At 43.2% G+C, this 20,440-nt stretch overlaps 1 protein-coding gene across 1 annotated transcript in view; it reads left to right on the top strand.

Moving 5' to 3' along the window:
- Positions 1-1,627: 1,627 nt before the first annotated feature.
- Positions 1,628-20,440, top strand: part of KCNK12 (potassium two pore domain channel subfamily K member 12) — a 53,159-nt gene continuing 34,346 nt past the window's right edge. The window contains exon 1 of the mRNA XM_006273922.3: positions 1,628-1,983. Coding sequence (XP_006273984.1) covers positions 1,638-1,983 — 346 coding nt within the window. The 5' untranslated portion in view covers positions 1,628-1,637. The remainder of the gene's footprint in view (positions 1,984-20,440) is intronic.

Below are 20,440 nucleotides of genomic sequence, written 5' to 3'. Positions count from 1 at the left end.
AAATTAACTGTCCAATAAGTGGGTGGATTAATCAATGCCCCCCCCCCCTTACACTGGAAACCATCCCTGAACAGGCTATCTTTCTCAGGGTGGTTTTTCTGTCTGAGAGAAACTGGTGTCAGTCTAGGAAACATATCAATACATGTAAATGAACACAGGTAAATCCATATGTAAATAAATATGTAAATACATATCAACACATGTAAACAAATGTGTAAATACACATGTAAACAAATACATGCATAAATAAAAATTGATACAGGTGACTAACTAAACATGTGTAAATTCATATGTAAATGAATACATATGTGGATACCTCTGTACATAGATGCTCATCCATGCATGTAAATGAGCACATGTAAATAGGTATGAAAATAAAATATGTAAATGCACGTTGTTATGTGTAAATGAACATATGTGAATACATATGTAGATGCCTATCCATGCATGTAAATGAATGGATCAACACATGTAAATGAACACACATAAATGCATATGTAAATAAATATATACAAAAAACTAGAACCCTTGGTTCCAAAATGATACCTTTTATTAGACCAGCTGGAAAATGGCAAGAAAACTGTCCTTTTCTGCAAGCTTGTGTATTTATGTACATAAATACATATGTAGATGCACGTGAACACATGTAAATGAGCATATGCAGATGCACATGTAACTGGTGTAGGTGCACATCAATGCATGTAAATAAATACATACGTAGCTGCACATCAGCACACATAAATCAACACATGTGAATACACCTGTAGATAAATACATGTGCAGGTGCCTATCAGAGCATGTGTGAAAGCACATGTACATGATCACATACATAGGTGTGCATCAACACCTGTAAATGAACACATATAAGTGTGTCTGTAAATAAGTACACACCTAGATGCACATTCACACTCACAAATGGGCATATGAAGATGCATTTGTAAAAGATGCAGATGTAAATGGGCATATGAAGATGCACGTGTAAACAAACACATGCAAAAGTTGCACATGTAAATGGGCATATGAAGATGCACCTGTTAATTAACACATGCAAAAAAGGCAGCTATAAATGGCCATGTGAAGATGCACGTGTAAACGAACACATGCAAAAGATGCAGATGTAAATGGGCATATGAAGATGCACCTGTAAATGAACACATGCAAAAGTTGCACGTGTAAACGGGCAGAGGAAGATGCGCCTGTAAATGCACACGCGCGTAGGTGAGCATCAAGTCCTGCCAGTGAGCACGCGTGAACGCACCTGTCCGCGGACACACGTGCAGCTGCCACCGCCCCGCCTGCCCAGGCGCCCCTCGGCGGACACGCCGCAGCCGCACCGCGCGGGGAGCGGGCCCGTGCGCGGGCAGGGCGGGGAGGCGGCCGTGCGAGCGAGCCCTGGCGGCGCCGGGGCGGAGCGGGGCGGGAGGCGCTGTCCGCGGTGCTGAAGGAGGAGGTGCGCCCGGACGGGGCGGGCGCCAAACTTGGGGCTGGCGGCGGAGGAGCCGCCCCCGCCCCGGCGGCGCGGGGCAGCGCGGGGCTGCGGCGGCGCGGGGCGGGGAGGCGGCGGCGGGCGGCGGGCGGCGCGGGGCGGCTGAGGGGCCGGGCAGGGAGCAGGCGGGGAGGGAGGGAGGCAGCCCCCCATGAGGCGGGGGCCGGCGCCGCCCCGCCGGGGCCGCTGCTGCTGCCGCTGCGCCGAGGACACGGGGCGCTTCGTGCTGCTGGCGGCGCTGATCGCCGCCTATCTGACGGCCGGCGCCAGCGTGTTCTCGGCGCTGGAGCGCCCGTCCGAGGCGGCGGCGCAGCGCCGCTGGAACCGGACCCTCACCGACTTCAGCCGCCTCTTCAACATCAGCCTGCCCGAGCTGCGCGCCTTCCTGCGCAGCTACGAGGCCGCCATGGCCGCCGGCATCCGCGCCGAGGCGCTGCGGCCCCGCTGGGACTTCCCGGGGGCTTTCTACTTCGTGGCCACCGTCGTCTCCACCATCGGTGAGTCTCGGGCTGCTGCTCCCCTGCGCCCCGCGGGGCCCACGCCGTGCCTGCCTGGCGCTGCGCAGAGCGGGACCGCGGGGTGGCAGGAGCGGTCCTGTCCTGTGCAGGGGGCCTGTCGGTGCTCACTGCAGTGACTTGCGCCATGGTTCCTCTGCACGCGTGTTGACTGCGCAGTTCAGCAGTTGGGTTCACTTTGCACGCACGGCCCCACTTCCTTGGCACGCGTGGTCAGTCGGTTGGTCTGCCTTTATTGCGCGGGGCATCCAGGAGTTGCGCAATGGTTCTTTTGTGCATGTGTCGGGTCCACCTTTATTGCACGGTTCCGCCGTTGTGTCACTTTGCACTCGTGGCCCATCTGCACTTATTGCGCAGCTCACCAGTTAGCTGTGTGAGCGTGCCTTTGTGCATATGTCTAGGCCACATTTATTGCACAGCTCACCAGTTAGTTGTGCAATCGTTCCTTCGTGCATGTGTGCAGCCCACATTTATTGCGCAGTTCAGCAGTTGTGTTACTTTACACGCACTGCCAGGCTTCCTTGGCACACATGGCCAGTCTGCATTCACTATGCAGGTCATCATCAGTTAGTTGTGTGATTGTTCCTTTGCTCATGTGTCCAGTCTATATTTATTGCACAGTTCACCAGCTGTGTTAGTTTCCACATACAGCCCAGCTTCCTTTGCACATGTGGTCAGCCTACATATATTGCGTGATTCACTAGTTAGTTGTGCGATTGTTACTTTGTGCATGTGGCCAGTCTACATTTATTGCCTGATTCAGCAGTTGTGTGACCATTACTTTGCACACGTGGCCAGGCTGCCTTTGTGTGTCCGGTCTAAATTTATTGCGCACTTCACTAGTTGTGTTACTTTGCACACAAGGCCCAGGTTCCCTTTGCCCACATGGTGGGTCTACATATATTGCACAATTTATCAGTTAGTTGTGTTATTGTTACTTTGCACATGTGGCCAGTCTACATTTAGTGCCCAATTCACCAACTGTGCCTGTCACTTTGCATGTGTGGCCAGGATTCCTGTGCACATGTGTCTGGTCTACATTTACTGTGCAATTCACCAGTTGCATTACTTTGCACATGTGGCTCATCTGCCTTTATTACACGGTTCACCATTTAGCTGTGTGACTTACTTTTCACATGCGTCTGGTCTACATTTACTGCTCAGTTCACCAGTTGTGTGACCGTTGCTTTGCACATGTGTCTGGTCTACATTTATTGCATGATTCACATGTTGTGTAATTGTTACCTTGCACACATGGCCCAGCTTCCTTTATGCAATAAATGTAGTCCGGCCACGCGCACAATTTGCCAGGTAGTTGCATGATTGGTACTTTGCATGTGAGGTCTGGCATCCTTTGCACATGTAGCCAGTCTGCATTTATTGCCTGATTCACCAGTTAATTGTGTAATATATGTAATGTGTAAGCAGGGTCTTTAGCCACTCACCATGGGATTTCCAAACCTTTTCTTTGTGGTGCAAAATCTATGGCGGGGAGGGTGGGACAGGGAATGCAAGAAGCCCAAAGGCAGAGTAGAAGAGTAGTGAGGAATGGATGTCTCTCCCTATATGTCTATGCTAACCTAGTTGTGGAACTTGACAACTTCCATTGCAAGACAATGCATTGCAAAAGTTCCTTTGAAACGATGTTAAACTTCTCCTCTGTCTTTCTCTCTGCTCTGATTGTATTGAAATAAGGGGGAGGGAGTGAAGCAGGAGGCAAGGCTTTCTTAGGGTAGATATCCTTTATTGGACCAACTATCAAAGCTAGCATACTAAGAAAGCCTTACCTCTTGTATAATTTCTGGACCATCATGGCTACAATTTCACTCTTATGCTACCATTGTAGGTGCACTTACTCTCCAAGTGTTCATCTTCCCTTTGAGATGCTTTCTTTCCATATGATTTCAGGGCAATGCTTTTTGTCACTTCCAGAGAGATAAAGGGGGTGGGGAGGGGGGGAGTGGATCCGGTATTAATACCAGACACACAACATCAAGTATAAAAACAAAAGAAGTTGCTATGCTGTAAAGAGCCAGATGAGGTTGTTATGGTGATTAAAGTTTTGAAATGACGTGAAAAAAATCTCCTTTGGAAAAAGGGGGGGGGGGGGAGGCATCAGGTTGCTATAGCAACTGGAGTTTTGAAAGTGGTTTAGAAGTGAAGATGCCACCTAAAGGACCACGTTCATGTTTTGGTTACAGCTTGCTGACTTCAGGCCAAATCTTGTACAGCACTGGTGCAGAAATTTATCCTCAGCCTCAGGCTGTACACTGCTTTTCTCGTGTGCTTGGCCACAGGTCTGGCAAACAACGCATTCACAAAATGCACGCTCAGATTTCAGGGCAGGTTATCTGTGACCCTTACTCACCCTGAGATGTATTTTAGAAGGAGCACATTGAAATCAGTAGGACTAGGTTCTAATCAGTGAAAGATTTGCAGAATCTGGCTCTTGGCACTTTTGCATTTGCTGTAGATTCCTCTTTACACTCCCATGGTTACAATCAACACGTATAATTGCAAGTAATTCATATTTAGTTTCCTCTCTGTATGGAGTATAGAGCAGAGATTAAGGATCTTAGTTTAAATTATAAAGCAAGTGCTATCTAATTTGAAAAGATTTTTGCTAGGCTTAATCTGTTGGAAATTTCTCAATACCTTAATTTATTCTAAATAGCCACCGTGTTATAAGAGTCTCCAGTAAAATGCTTTTTCATAGTAAAGGTTAGTGTAAGATGAATACACAAAAATGCTGTGCAAGTTGCTTGATGTTTCAACCCATACTTCTGTAGATCAGATGACAGAATCTATTTTAAACAAATGTATTGATAATTTGGAATGTTCTCTACCATATGGGATTTTGTATTAATTTAAACGCAATGCATATATTACATGTCTATAGTTATATTTTTAAGTTGTTTTTTTTTAAATTGGCAGACAATTAGCATGCTGAAATGACTGTGAAAAATGTTAACATTCAAGAACAGGGTACTTTATTCCTTCTGAAGTTAAAACAGATTAAAACAGCCTAATAATGCAAATTATTTACATGAAAATGCTTGTTGACTGCATTGCTGTAGGGAGACTCAGAATAACATTTGACATGTTTCCTTAGAAGGCAAATAAAAATGCTAAGCAATGCCTGGTCTATCAGTCACACCAAGTTAAATGTGCACCCAAATTTCAGCTTCATCAGCAGTTAGAACAAGACATGTAATGCATTTGCATAAATAAAGTTAAAAGGTATATGTAAGGCCACATAATTTCTAATTTATAATAGCATATGTTTTCAATACATCATTGACCAAGTTTAATTGCTATTAGCTATGCCTAGTAACACTTTAGACAGAGTCATGATTCAACAGGATTTTTTTTTTTTTGTTCTAAAACAGCACCCTCTAAAATTGTTATGTAGAACATCTGGATTAAATAAGTCCAAGCCAGAACTATTAACCATTCCTTATACTGTTCATTTTACTATAGAATGGATGTTATACTAATTTTGTTTGAAGGGGTTCTGTCAAGTCTTTAGTCTTGTAACAGCCAAACTGTGATAGTACTGCTGAGTCTAAATAGCTTGTTTTAATCCATTTCAGAATTGCAGCTCTTAGTTGCCGTTACATTATGCAAACCTTTTCATTATATTCTGGAAGTGTTTTATCAATAACACAAATAATCACTATGGTAGAGTCGTAATGATGAATATCGCTATGTTGACTGGCACTGTAACCTATTTTTGCACTGAATAATTTAGTTCAGTGTTTTCAAACAAAGTACACTTAATTATCCAGCCATTAAAAATACCAGCAAGCATTAGATTTTTTTTCATCAACTGAACATACATTTTTAAATGACTGTTACCACATGTTATTACTACAAACTGAATGGGTGAAAAAACCCCCAGTATGGTATTAGAACATGATCCTTCATTCCCAACATTTATGGTAGTGGACAAAAAACCTTAACAGAGGTGTGAAGGCAGATGAAGTCAGTTTCCACCTATTAAACTTTTGGTGAATCCTCTCTCTTATTTAAACTGTTTCCTTTTCATTTGCTGGTGTTTTTTAATAATATGCAAATGTATAGAAATGAAGAGCTTGATTCTCCCTTTCCTTGCAGCTTGTAGAGACATTTACACCTGAACAGAGAAAATGCACTACTCACTGGAAAAAATTTGCACCAGCTTGGATCGGTGTAAATGACTGGAGAAAACGTAGCATTTGTCATGTCGCTCCACTTTATCCTCTGGTGTGTTGTCTCGTATATGTAGTGGTACTCAGTTCTCTTTTAACACGACCTTTGAATAGGAAGACAAGTGTTTTTTGTTTTGCTTTGCTTTCTTGCTGAATAGAAGGCTTGATTCTGCAGTAAGGTGCTATTCTCCTTACTCCATACAGTAATTTGAAGAAATGGTGGGCTAGGGACAGTGCCATAGCAAGGAGGGGGGTGAGCAGGGCGACCACCCCAGGCATTGAAGCAAAGGAGCACCAACAGGCACTGCCCAGCTGGGGTGGGACATGGGACGGAGCCATGAGCGACTTATTTGGTGGGGCACAAGGACAGGGGAAGGGCAGCTCCTACCTCTGTGTGCATTCCCAGGCAAGCATGGAGGCATGTGCCCCCTGGATCTGTGCACGCGGTGAGGGTGGGCTGTCGCTGCAGGCTTAACCCTGGGCACCGAACTTCGTTGCTACGGCACTGGCTAGGGAAGATGTAGGGTCAGTGCAAAGTTACACTCTTCTAGATGCTGCGCTGGGAGGCACTTTGCTTTAGGCAGGTGCGGTATGGAATGTCCCTTCTTATGGTCTCCATGCCTAAAAATCAGAGTAGGCTAAGGCAGAGCCCAAACCCCACCTCCCTATGGCCTCTTCAGAATGTCAGAAACCATTCCTATACCCTCCTGAACACAAGCAGTGCATTTCTCAAGGGCCCTACATGCTACACAGGAATTTGGGGGCTCTTTCATCTTCCTGCTTTCGCTGCACACCAGAGCCAGTCACGACCGGCACTGATTAGCTAATAAGAACATACCTCACTACAGCTCATAAATGAAAGGTCCTTTATGTGCCACTCAATTTATTCTTCACCCTTTTATACATGGGTGACTAGTGCCTTATGACTCTGGGAGGTACCAGCAGCCAATCACCGACTGGGAGCAGGTCCCCCAGCGGCCAATCACCGACCCCGGAAACACCGGCAGCAAAACCAGAAGCACAGCCAGCCCTTCCTGGGGGTGGTGTGGTGGAGGGGGAGTGGGGCCAGTGCTCCCCACTCCCTGGCCAGCAAGAGCCAATCTCGGGGGGGTACATGCCCCCTGATGCGTCGCCTGTGCTATTGTAGCTGGCCTTCGTACAGATGTGCATGAGAAAAGGTGTAGAGAATTTTCCTCCTTCTCTTTACTTAGTCCAGATGAAAACCAGGCACATTTCCAGTCCTAACAGTTAGGGTCTCCCTCTGTACTCTCCAAAGGGACGCAGCATCACTGTTCTGCTTGCCTTTACGAGTCTGTACCCAGAGAGAATCAAGTAGGGGAGGTCAAGTGAGTGGTATACCTGGAGATTGCTGTAGGTTTTACTTACCTCGAAATACTTCCCCAGGAGTGCTGCACCTCTGCATTTCCCCCACCTCCCCTGCACACACACTGTAGTAACAAAGGCACGATCAGACTTTAGTTAGCAAGCTCTTTGGATTTCCTTTTATTTAAATTCAATGTTAACTGCATTTTCCTCTATCCCCCACTAAGTGACCAACTGTGATAGACCCCACTGTCATTATTTTTACATTCTTTAACTAATTCATTGTTTATTATTGAATAACTATACCTCCTTCTTTATAACCAAACACTTCATTCAAAATACTAGTTGCCTACTCCAAGTTTTTATGGTTTATTCGGTCACTACTTCACATTTTCAGAAATATTTTTTTTATAAGCAATTTTTCTTTTCTATTCCAATGTTTTTAAATGAGCAGGTGAATTGTGTTCTTGGCTCACTGATCCAAGTGTCAGCAAAATTTGTTTCTTGGTTAAGTTTTGATCATTTCCCAATTGTGAAAAAGCTTCTGTATTTCATTATGGAGCAAAGCCAACATGGCTTGGATTAACTTTCTTCCAGTTATGTATAGGTTTCCCCTACAGAATGCTAAGAGAGAAGCACTGTGCTTAACAAATAAGCACTTCGTTTTCTGGTTTGACAACGGGCCCAAGAGAACAGGACTCCCACTTTTATGGATTAAGTTTTACATAAAGGGTAGTTTCCCCTCTTGACAAATGAGTGGATCTAATGATTAAAACATGTTGAGACATTGCATTTTTTTTTTACATTCTGGATTTGAGCTACTTAGCAATAACTATGTCAGTAGATACATTTTTTCAGAGTTTTTGAGAAAGTTAGTTGGACTGTTTGCTTTGGAGAAATCCACACTTAAGCGTAAGAAGCAAAAGACAATACGTAAATACTATGGTATGTAAAGACTATCAAAATTAATTAACTCCAAAGCTCCCTGTACTGTAGAATGTAAATGAGTTTGCATTAGATTATGACTTGAACTACAGGCTATCACAGGGAAAAAATAGGAAACAAGAACCTTCCCTCACCGCTCCTTTGAAGCACTATGTTGCTATCGGATTTTAGTGAGTGGGTGTGCAGAAACAAGCAGGACTACACATCCACTGACTCTTGGTCCTCTGAGCATTGGTCAAGCATTAGGGTAAAAAATAATGCAGTTCTAAGGAAGAACTGGAGATGCTGCAGATTACACAGCTCTCAGTGTCCAGGGCTGTGCCTGAAATTGCAGGATAACAGTTAGTAACTTAGCTTGTTGTTATTATCAAATTTCTTATAATTGATTAAAAAAAGTAAGTGCTAATTATTATTCATAATAATTTGTCATTCCAGTATATACAGTGCTAATTAAAATGAATCCTAAGGTAACGTAAGGTAAGGTAATGCTTATAATACAGTCTTAATATTGTATTTATGGGGATTTATTAGGGACTTGGCAATAAAACATCGTAACCAGGTAGAATGAAATTTACCCTCCAACACAAAGCCTTAGTAAAACAGCAATTAGGGGATGAAATTAACCTTGCTCCTCTTCAAAAAAAAAACTCTTGGCAGACCTTACACTGACTTAATGCACGGGATGGAATACAGACCATTAGCAGTATGCATAGTCTATGTTGGGCGTGTCTACATGTGCCCCTATGGTGACATTGTTACTGCACCATCATTTAGTACTTCCTTTTGGAAGTACTAAATGATAATGCAGTAACAGCCTGTACTGTGCTATCCATGTGGTGCATGGTTATTTTAGCCACTACAATGCCATAGCGACACACTATACCGAGGGAGCAAGTCCCAACCCAGCGTGCTGGCTGGGCAGCTATCCAGGATGCATGCATTCTTAGATGCAGAAGTTTCTTTACACAGTTTGTAGGGAGCTTTTGTGCCTCACATACAGTTTTAAATTCCACCCTGGGGACCAGGTGCCTGAATGTTAGATGCTGCAACACCTGATATGTAAAAGTGCCTTTGTCTTTTGCTGAATATAGCGCTTCATCTTCTAAAGTCCTGAATGAGGGATCAGAGCTGTTAAAGGTGCTGAATTGGAGCAAATGACATGCAAGAGACAATCTGGTGGCATTTTTTCAGAGGTTGCATTGCACCATGTAGCAGCCAATGAGTTGGCCTGCATAAGAGTGAGCTATGAATTTAATAACTTGGCAACAAATCCCACAAATAACCTAGACTATCTGAAGGGTAGGGAGGAAAATGTTATTGGATTTATCCAGTCTTCTTTAATGATGTAGTCTACCTGACTGACAATCATTTAAGAATATAGATCTCTGTGCTCACAGGGTAACATTCATCACCTCACTGGCACAAGACCTATGAACACAGCAAATAAGCACCATTTCAGCCTTATTTTGAGTGTTTAAGTGGGATATAAATGATAAGTAGGCTTAAGCTGGCTCTTTGGGCAAAAGAGAACTATGCTCATGGGTACTTCCTGCACTGCCAAGTTGCAGGAGTAGAGGCAGTATCAAAAAAAAAAAACAATTACCCTCCAAAACCTCTCCTGACCATGCCTCTCTCTGTCTTGGCCCCCTCAAAAAAAAAAAAAAAAAAAAAAAAAGATCTATATATAGATTTCCTGGAGTAGTTACTGTGAAATATTGCTCTGAAGTATTTAATAATTATTATGTAAGAGGGAATCAATTTTTATGTCTTTGAGAGACAGCATGCATCTTGCAAAAATTCTATTGAATGTTTTCTAAAGTCATATTAGCTCCAGAGAATTACAACAATAAACCATTTATCTATTTTAGTGCGACAGGACCAGCGATATTCATGTAGTCCCACAGAAACCAGATGCAAACCAAAGAGCAATAGTCAAACCAAAATGTAATTCTGATGATAATCATCAAAATGATGTTTTCCTAAAGCTCTGCAATTATATACTGGTGGTTTGCACAGGAAAAAGCGATTGTATTATCAGGTAGACCTGACTGTCTTGCAGTAAAAATAAGCAGTCGGAAAAGCAAGCAACGTAAAGCTTTGCTTGCCGAGCTGAAATGTCAGATGGCTTATGGTTGCTTCCGTGTTACTAAATGTAGTTAGGAGCTGGCATGAAAGTATCTATGTTTTGTTTTGTTTCTTCAGAATAGTCTGTTATGGCAGGATTTGGTGCATTTGATAATGTGATGATTTTATCAATGTGCTAGTGGACATCTGGAAGCTGTTTAATCAATCTGGTGTTCTCAGTAAAGATTAAAGAGACAGATCCTGTGTTGGTATGAATCTAAATAACTCCATAGACTAAATGGAGCTACAGTGATTTATACCAGATGAGGACCTGGTCCCTATACTTTTACCTGGCCCTAAAAAACTTGTCTAAACATTCAGAGACTAGTACTACTAAACAAACCCAGTAGTTTGAAGAGTAATAACTATACAGAAAGGTGCCTCTTCCATATGCAATATTCGATGTGTTTGTCTGTTTATTAATTGCATTTATATGAATAGAAAGTACAAGGCATGGTTAAAAAGGTAACATACTTTTTAAAGAAATTTAAATAAAAGGCCCTAATAGATTAATTTTAAAAACATCACCCCAGTAGTACATTATCCTTTGCAACACCCTTGATAAGTAGGTATTGCTTTTTTCTCCCCTACTGTTAGAGGAATTACACCAGAGGAAAGAGAGAAATCAGATTTTCCAAACTTGTATCCTCAATACTGAGAACCTCACTTGAGAGGAGTTCTGCAAACAACATCTGGCAGAGCATGCAGAAGTATCCCAAATTGGAGACCTAAAAATTCAAGTCCACTTTTAAAATCAGGACTTAAAAGATTTGCCTAAAGGGACATGCAGGATCTGTGGTAATTTTTTATTTACTGAATAGGAATAGGTTCAGGACCAAAGTGAAAAATGTCAAACATGAGATCAGAACTGACATAATTCTTCATTGTTACTATTTCTGTGCTCCCCTTACCTTTCTTAGAGGGGTACTTCAGCTCACTTACTAATATGTTTCTAACAGATATCCATGGTTTATGTTCAGGCACTTTTTTTTAATGCCATAGTTTCTCAAGAGTTTAAGGACCTGCTGTCTCATCATATCTTTTTGATTTTATCTGTAGTATTATTTCATTTAAATTAACAGAGTCTACCCAAGGGTGGGTTTGGTCCAATGATTTCCAACAGTTGACACAAGCATGCATATATGTCCCAAGTTCTTCAGCATACTAGGTACCAATGGCATTTTCCCCCTTGCTCTCATTTCTTCCAGATAGCAATTTCAACAATTCTTTATGCTTGCCATTCACTTCACTAGCTGTCAGTTGAACTCATATGAATGACTCCAGCCAGTTCATTTCTTATTACTAGGCAACCTCACTGTGCCTAGTAACTATGCCTGTAACAGCAATAAGGGGATCATAATTACTAGGCTTATCACCTGGGCTAGTTACTGCTGACTTATAAATCTAAACCTTTACCAGAATTCTATGTGGATTTTTCTTGTAGAGCCTAGATCAGTCACCAGTCTCTACCTCCCATATATGCTTTGCTGTTTCATTTTCCTAGTATTCTTTCTGCTGCCTCTTTCTGTTACAGTTTATTTAATGCTCCCCAATCATTTGCCTTTTACAGACACTGTAATTCCTCCAGCTTCTGTTGCTTCCTCCTCAGTTTGCCAGGCTGCTCTCTACTGCTGATTTGTTTCCTTGATTAAATTGTTAATATTTGTTTCAGGCCCCTTACAATCTTTCAAGTTAATAACCACCAAAGAAATAGGGAGGGGAAAATGGAGCCCTGCATTTTCTTCATGGAACTTAGCACCCTCAAGTGTCTCCAGCTTTCTTTCTCAGATAGACCTCTATTTCTCTGTCCAGCTTGAACATTTCTCTCTTTCTGGTTTTCTCCACAATCCATCACAGAACACTGCAAAGATGTAACAAGCATTTTTACTCCCTGGACAGTGGTGGCAGCAGCCAGGCCAGCAGTGGTGGTGGTTGCCAATTTTGTGGCCCCCTCTAAATTGGTGCCTGCCCCTAGTTATGTTACTGGAATATCGCACCTCATAATTTCTTTTCAGTTCTATTGAAGGGACATCCTTGCAAACACGTTTTCTTGGGGGGCCGGGGGTGGGGATGGGATTTGATAGGTCAGCAGCTCTTCAACGTACAAGGAGAAGGAAAAGCACTTAGGAAAAATAAATTGCCAACTATCTTAATGAAACAAGTGTCTTGTCATGGCAATCTAGTGTGGGCTGTTGTAGGATTTCCAAAGAATTCCATTCCAGTCTTACTCTGCTGGTATTAAAAGTTAACATACACCTTACTGTTGGTCTTGACAGTAGCAGATTTGGGCCAACATCAAGCACATTTGACTATCACAACCATATTTCTAGCATATGGCCAGAACATTTTTACTACAGGTATATCCCATTCCTGTCTCTTTGCAAAAGTCTATCCCTCCAGTGGTGCATAGGAGCCTTGTCTATACTACTAAAATTATCCCTTGCTGATGAAAGTTATCAAAAAATGTGTTCAGCTGAACTACTATTGAATACCATTTCACTGAAGGTGTGGACAAGGACAAACTGTCCATCACAAGACATATTTTCTGCACTACTGCTGCTTCAGCTGCATCTGCTGCTGACCCCTTTGTCAGCAATAGTTAATTTGCAAAACATAGGCACAATCTATACTTGGTATTCACCTATTGATAGTCTGAATATAATTGCATCAATGCAAATCCCAAGCACAGGCAACAATAGCTGGGAGTTGCAAAAATTGATTCAAACCCTTTTTAAAAAATCAGGTAAACTCGTCTGGTGCAATCTGATTTTCCTTGTTTGCTGTGCTAATTAGTGCTGTGTGTGTTTAGTGCAAGTGCACTAAATTAGTGATTCAGGTGCACAAGGAAATTAGTGATTTCCAAGTGCACAAGGAAAGTGCACTTGCTGTGCACTTTCCTTGTGCACAGCACACACTTTTTAAAAAAATCAGGTAAACTAAGGCTGCTTCTTTAGTTGTTGCTACTGATGGCTGATCTAGGGCTTATCCTAAGTCTAGACAAGACCTTAGCCAAAGTTAGTCCAGTAGATAGTAAAATTTTCACTAAATATTCACAATCACAACAGGTTTTGAATAACATTTGTTTTTCCTTAACAACTGTTGTAATGTATAAAAGTCCCCCAAATTAAATGTGTTTGATTTTCTATTGCAGTACTGGCCTCTTTCTGTTCCCATTGAAACCAATTGATAAAACAGAGCGGAGAGCTTTAGAAAATTCCACCCTACACACTTTACTGGCATATTAAGTGCATAACACAATTCATTTCAAGCACTTTTTTAACATATCTAGTACTTACTGCCATGTTTGTTGCCTTATTAATTTCAGTGGGACTGCTTATGGTACATGTACATGAATAGGCAATTTTACATCTAGGTGTAAATGTTCGCAGGATTAAGCCCAATGTTTATAACTTTGATCATGGTATAAAGAAAAATATCCATCAATATTAAAAACATACATGAAAAATAGTTGTAGAACCACCAACTTTTTCAGACAAATAACAAATGTGGAGTAGAAAAACAGACGAGAATGCAAAAGGCATTTTGTTATCCTGATTACTTATACAGGTCATAAACTGTGATTACTTATGTTTAAAGGTCCACAGTCAGTGCTCTTTGCTCATAAATCAAACCAACAGTAATAATAGCCTGACAACTAATCCAGCATTGTAGTGATTCCTCTAATGAACCCCAAACTCTCCTGAACTTGGACAGAGTTGGCTAATTCATCACAGCAACTTTTTCACATTTACAGATTATAGGCCAAATTTCAAAGCCCTTTCTTAGCATTTGCTCAGGTAAAGTCCTACTGAAATTAATGCCAATTTGCCTGAGCAAAAAACAAGCAAGAATTTCCAAATTCCTCAAAGCACTGTATCAAAGCTCTATGGAATTCTTACAGTCATTCATTTTAATCAACCAGTAGTCTGTCATTTCTCTGCTGGGATGGGGACTACTACATGAGCAATGGTTTTGGTCCCTGAAGGTCTTCCACAGCTCAACAGAAACCATTACAGTGGTTTGAGGAATTGTGTAGATAGGATTAAAAGTAAATCCCACTTCAGTTTTTGTGAGCTGGATGTTTGCTGCAGTGTATTAGTCTTAAAGGTGAAGGGGTTTTAAATTGGAGGAAAGGGACTCAGATGATAAAATAGGGAATTTACTTATAAGGAGGATACAAACCTGAGTGATGATGCTTCTTCCAAAGTTGAAGTTGGGGCAATTTAGTGATGCAAACAAGCTACAGGGTTATGCATACAACTGTTACAGCTTAACAAGTTCTGCAGTCTCCCAAACAGCAGCTCCTTTTTCCCTTTTGGAATTGCTCCAAGTGTATGTTTTTCTATATCCATGGTAAGTCGTGGATGATAATTGTTCTTCTGTACTTGTCACTGGTGAGGCCTCAACTGGAGCATTGTGTCCACCTTTGGGTATTAAACTTTGCAGAAGACAGATAAATAGAAAAGAGCCAAGAAGAGATCATGACAAAAAGCTTTAGAAAAAGGCTTGTCAATAAGGAAAGAATTGAAGAACTGGTTTTTAGTCTAAGAAAGAGAAGACAGAAGGGGATATAATAGACTCCAAATATGTAAAAGCTTGTTATATGTAGGACATCAATCAGTTGGACAAGTTGTAAGTGGGTTAGTTTGCAACAAGGGAGATTTAGTTTAGATATTGGAAGGCATGTCTACACATGCATTGTGCTTTTCCTAATACACATTAAATTTAGTACCTCCAATATGAGGTACTATATAAATGTGCATTAGGCTGTGCTAATGTGCAGTAGTGCAAGGACATTCTTTTTAGGTGACCCTTAATGTGCAGTAGCTTATTCTACTGTGCATTCGTGTATTAGCATGATTTTTTGTGCACTGCTTTAATGTGCAATAGAATAAGCCACTGCACATTAAAAGCACATGTGTAGATGTGCCCAGGAATAACTTTCTTGCTGTAAGAGTTAAGCAATGGAACCAGTCACCTAAGGAAGTTATGAAATTTTCATCTCTGAAGGTTTTTAAGATAAGGTTAGACAAACTTGTGCAATGATGGAGCAGGTAAATTTGATCCTGCCGCAGTGCAGGGGTGGTCTAGATAAGCTCTTGAGATCACTCCAGCCCTACATTTCTTTAACAGGTATGAAAAAATTAGATATTCCTGGCTTTGTTAATGAGGCAAGGGATATGCTGAAGGAAAAAATAGAAACACCTTTAAGCCAGGTTTCAGCAGTATCTTTTAAAGTTAAGGGCTCATGAAGCTGGAGTGATTGTGCTGAAGCAGAGAGTGTAAAGCCAACTGAAAAAAGAAGTACTTTCCAGTTCCTTTTCAAAATGGGGAAGTGGTCAGTTCTAATCTAGAATGGTTGCATTGGCTGAAACCCATTATTTGCTTACCTCAGCTGGAATCCCGCTACTCAGACATCTAATAATCTAGTTTTTTCACTAGTAGCAAGGAAGAATTGCTGACAATACACATTGTTGATCCTTAAGAGAAAATGGTTAAGAGCCAACTTGTGGCCTCACTAGAAGGAGCCAAGGCCACTTTAAGGTGGATTACATAGGCTATTGCTATCACAGTAATAGTGCAGGATGGGAAACAGGTTCCTTGGAGCTCTTATGAGCCCCTGGCTGATGTCTTCTTAGGATGCTGAGTAGTAAAGTTACTCTCCAAAAATCCCAGTGTAGTATACTTCCTCTTTGAGAAGCAGGGGAACCCATAGGGCAACTGTGACTTAGAAAAGAATCAAGTGTTCCTTATGCAGCTTTGTGACAGAGAGCCATCTTGGGGTCAGGTCTCACATCGGCCTGCCCACCTGTCTAAGTAGGGCAGTCTCTCCAGTCTCACCTGCCATGACTTGCTGTACCTTAAACTGGTGTAAAATGTGTGAGACTGCCTACTTTAATGACCCAGTGCCAGAGGGCACTACACACGGCTCCAACCTGCCATTACCATGTCCCATGTCTCACAGATGGCATCCAGATTATTACAGCTCCAGCTTAAGGCCAGGCAAAACTTGGTCAACAGTTGGGCCTCTCACAAACTGCCCCTTTCAGGGCCACATTCATACTGCCCCCCTCTCACGGGGGCCTATTTCTCACTGCCCCTCATTGGGCCACTCACAACCTGGCCTGCTCCCTTGAGTGACCCCCTTGGGTCATCAGGCTTAACTACCTTTGTGCGGGCAGTGCACACACAGTCCTTTGGATTGCTCATGCTCCCCTACTTTACTTGGCATCAGCCTTGTACCTAACACTGAACTGACTCTGCCTATAGCCTCTCACCAGGTGACTTTCCACATCTATATACTCATGGGAGTTGGTCCATGTGCTGCCCTTCTGTCTGTCCTTCAGCCCTACTCAGTACACCTCCTGATGCAGCCCTTCAGACTGGCCTTCAGTCCTACTCTATACCTTGCTTGTGCACAGTCCTTCAGGTCATAATGTCACCCCCTACTCTGTGCAGGCTCCCATACATAACTGCCCCCATTCAGGGGCCACTCTCTTACCCTATCTCTGAGCCACACTACTGCCCTCTCCCTGGGACCTCTGAGATCTTCCACCCTTGTGGGGCTCAGGTGTCCAAAGATGTGCCTGGCCCCTGTGTCTGTCTCTTAGTCTGGGTTACCCACCAGGATGTGGGGGCTAGGGTTTTAGGCATCCCTCCTCGCCTTTCACTGGGGAGGCAATTGGCCTGGCATTTCTGGGGATCCCCTCCCCTCCCCCCCACCACCACAGGGAGTCCCACCAAGCCATCCTTCCCCAGCAGGGTGCAGTTTTCAGTCATACCCAGGACCAGGAGCCTTCTGCCATTCCCATAGCTCCTCCCCTTACCTGCAAAATGTTCTGAACAACAGCTCAACCGAGTATTGCTCTTTTGGCTACCAGCAGCAGACTGCTGCCTCAGTCCTGTGGACCTGGATCTAAAATGGCTGCCTCATCAGGGCTGACCCGCTCATGCTGGCTGCCTGCTCTCTTTCTTAAAGTGGGGGGCACCCACAAATGCCCTGCCACAAGCATAAACACACATCCTCCTCTGCAGCAAGCAGATTATGGCCCTTCCTAATCATGTCATAAATCTGAAATTTCAAAAGAAAAAAGTCAAAATTAACTGTGTTCATTTGATCTTGCTTCAATGTCATTGTCACTAACAGATTTCACATGCTTCCTGTGCATGAACTGGCCCTTGTTCACTTGTAGGCTAGGTATAGAGGTCAAAAAGCCTGAGGCTGAATTGATTCAGTCTTTCCAGGTTAGTCTAAACTGCACAGATTAAATTGAAACAGAAGCGAGCAGTCATTTACCTTTGATTCAGGAAATGCAGCTTCATGCCTGCAGTAGCTCAGGCTAGAAGCTGGGGGGTGCTAGAGCACAGCTCTCTGGCTGTGAGTTCATTTCCTTTTCCTGCTGCCTGTGAGGTCTTTGGGATTTGTAGTCCAAAATTACAGCAGCAGGACTCTGCAGGATTGACTCTGCTCATCACTTCCTCTTCCTCCTTCCAGGTGCCTCTGGGATTTGTAGTCCACAATTGCAGCCAACAATAAGTTTGAGTGGGGGAAGGGATGTTAAACCCCTACTCCCTGGCCCCAGATCCCAGCCATGATTTGCCTCGGGGGGAGCAGTCCCTGCCCCCCACCCCTCTGCTGCCATAGACTGGGCTGCATCCCCAACCCAGGCTTGCCCCCTCCCTTCCCTCCCCACCCCCCATCCCCAGTTGTCAGCCAACCCTCACTGCTCCAGCTAGGGAGCAGAGGGGCAGGGCCAGCCCTGCTCTCTGGAACAGACAGCATAGCCCAGACCAGGGCTGAAAAGGATGCTGGGATGCTGAGGGACTGTGATTTAACTTGAACCAGGAAGGGGTCTGGGACAGAAGTTTCATAACCCCAGGGGTGACACATAGGGGGTGCACGTGGGTGCATGTGCACTTCCTGAGCTTGGCAGTGCACCCTCTGCAAAAAGGCACCACAAACACTGTTGGCAGTGCCTGTGGCCAGTCGCCGCTCACCACCCTGCCACTGACACCACTGGCAGCATCTGCAGGCAGTCCACGATTGACCCTGGCCGTCACCGATGCCACCAGTGGTGCCTGTGGGTGGTCAGTGACCCCTGGTCGGCGCTTGCCACCCCCACCCCTTTGCCACTGACAGCACTGGCAGCATCTGCAGGAACTCCCCCACTTACCGCCAGTGGACTCCTGCTGCTGCCACCGTCGCAGAGCAGCCGTACCCCCCCCCCAGCTGCCAGGTCCATGCACCGTTTATGCATAAACCAGTTTGACTGAAATCAGTTAAGTCTGATACCACATTCAGACAGGTTTATCTTAAGCCAGTTTCCGCCATTTTGAAACTGGTTTATGTGCACTGAGCTTCTGTTCTGTTACAGGTGTAAACCAGTTTCTGATCACTTAAACTGGTTTAAGTGTAAATTCTGTCCCTAGCCCAAAGGACCCTACACTGTGGCAGGACTTTCACCAAGAAAACTCTGAGCCCTAAGTGTGCTTTTTCAGTTCCCATTCTTTTGGTTTGAATGGGATCTGGATCCAACTTTTGACTATAGCAAGTCACCAAAACTTTAAAATTGTCAAAGACAAATTTTATTTAATGGGATTTCAAGATGGAGGCTTTTTTTAATGTTCTTTGGAATTTTGCACTGAAATGTATTGTTTTTTTAAATGTAAATGGTTTTCGTTGTTGATATGACCAAGTCATGAATTTATTTATTGATTGATTTTTAAAAAATCTCACCAAGTATCTAAGCTGGCCAGTAAAAGCTATCAATGAAAAAGCCTAAAACTGAAAGCAGTAGATGAAAACCAGAATAAAGATGAATGACAAACCAAAATGAAATCATTCTGTCCCCAAAAAATGAATATACAACATATTTTCACAAAAACTTCCATTTTGAAAAAAAATGACCCAACATATTTGACAAGTTCTAGCCTTCTCGCAGCTCTAATAGCAGATGATCTCCAAAGTTTGCAGATCCCCTAATAATTTTCAAATGTCCATGATTTTGAATTATTTGAAGGCATTCCATTTTCTCTGGAGATTTTTTGTTCCCAATTCTGGTAGCTAATCAGCACTCATGACATTTGAAAATTGATGATGCAGGCTGTTTCTGTTATTTTTAGCTGAATTAGAAGAATTTTCAGCATTTTAAGGGAGTCTCTCAATTAAATCAGATTTAAAGCTTATTTTTCTTAAAATAACACCAACAGGATAAATAATACAGAAGAAAACATTGGATTTTGGTCCTCCCACCAGTTTGTTAAAGTAGCCCATAAAAATATTCATATTTAAAATTTAGCTCCATAAAAATGATAAATTAACTATCAGTCTACAAATAGTCATTTTTATGAACAGTAAGCCCCAAGACAGCTGTCAAGGAATGCTTATTTAGGGGTGCACAAATATATCAGTTGGCTATCAGATTGGCACAGATAAAAGGAGAAATTATGTTATTGGCTATCGGCTTTTTTTGGTCGTTGTAGCCGATAATTACAGCCACATGCCCAGAGCACCCTGGCGAGCATAGTCAAGTCCCTGCACCCCACTACTGTCCCAAACCTGTGGCAGACTAGTGGTCCTGGCAAGCAGCAGAAGGAGGATGGGGTGCTGGGAAGCAGTCACAGGGTGCCATGCTCAGCAATGAAGAGATCATTACTGGCTCCTGCTGCCACTGCTATGGCGATGCCATGCACACAGCGGGGGCCTGAGTGCCAGGGCTGCTGCAGAGATGTTGGGCTGCACACGGGAGGGGCAAGGCACCGTGCAAGGGACATTTCACTTCACCAGGGACCAGGTGCCTTTGCAAAAACAGTTTCTCCTCAGCGGCCCTGGGAGCTCAGCTGCATGGGGCCCACCG

This window comes from Alligator mississippiensis, chromosome 1 (assembly GCF_030867095.1).
Source record: "Alligator mississippiensis isolate rAllMis1 chromosome 1, rAllMis1, whole genome shotgun sequence".
Lineage (NCBI taxonomy): Eukaryota > Metazoa > Chordata > Crocodylia > Alligatoridae > Alligator > Alligator mississippiensis.
The sequence above is the reverse complement of the archived record's forward strand: the minus strand, read 5'-3'. Positions and strand labels throughout refer to the sequence as shown.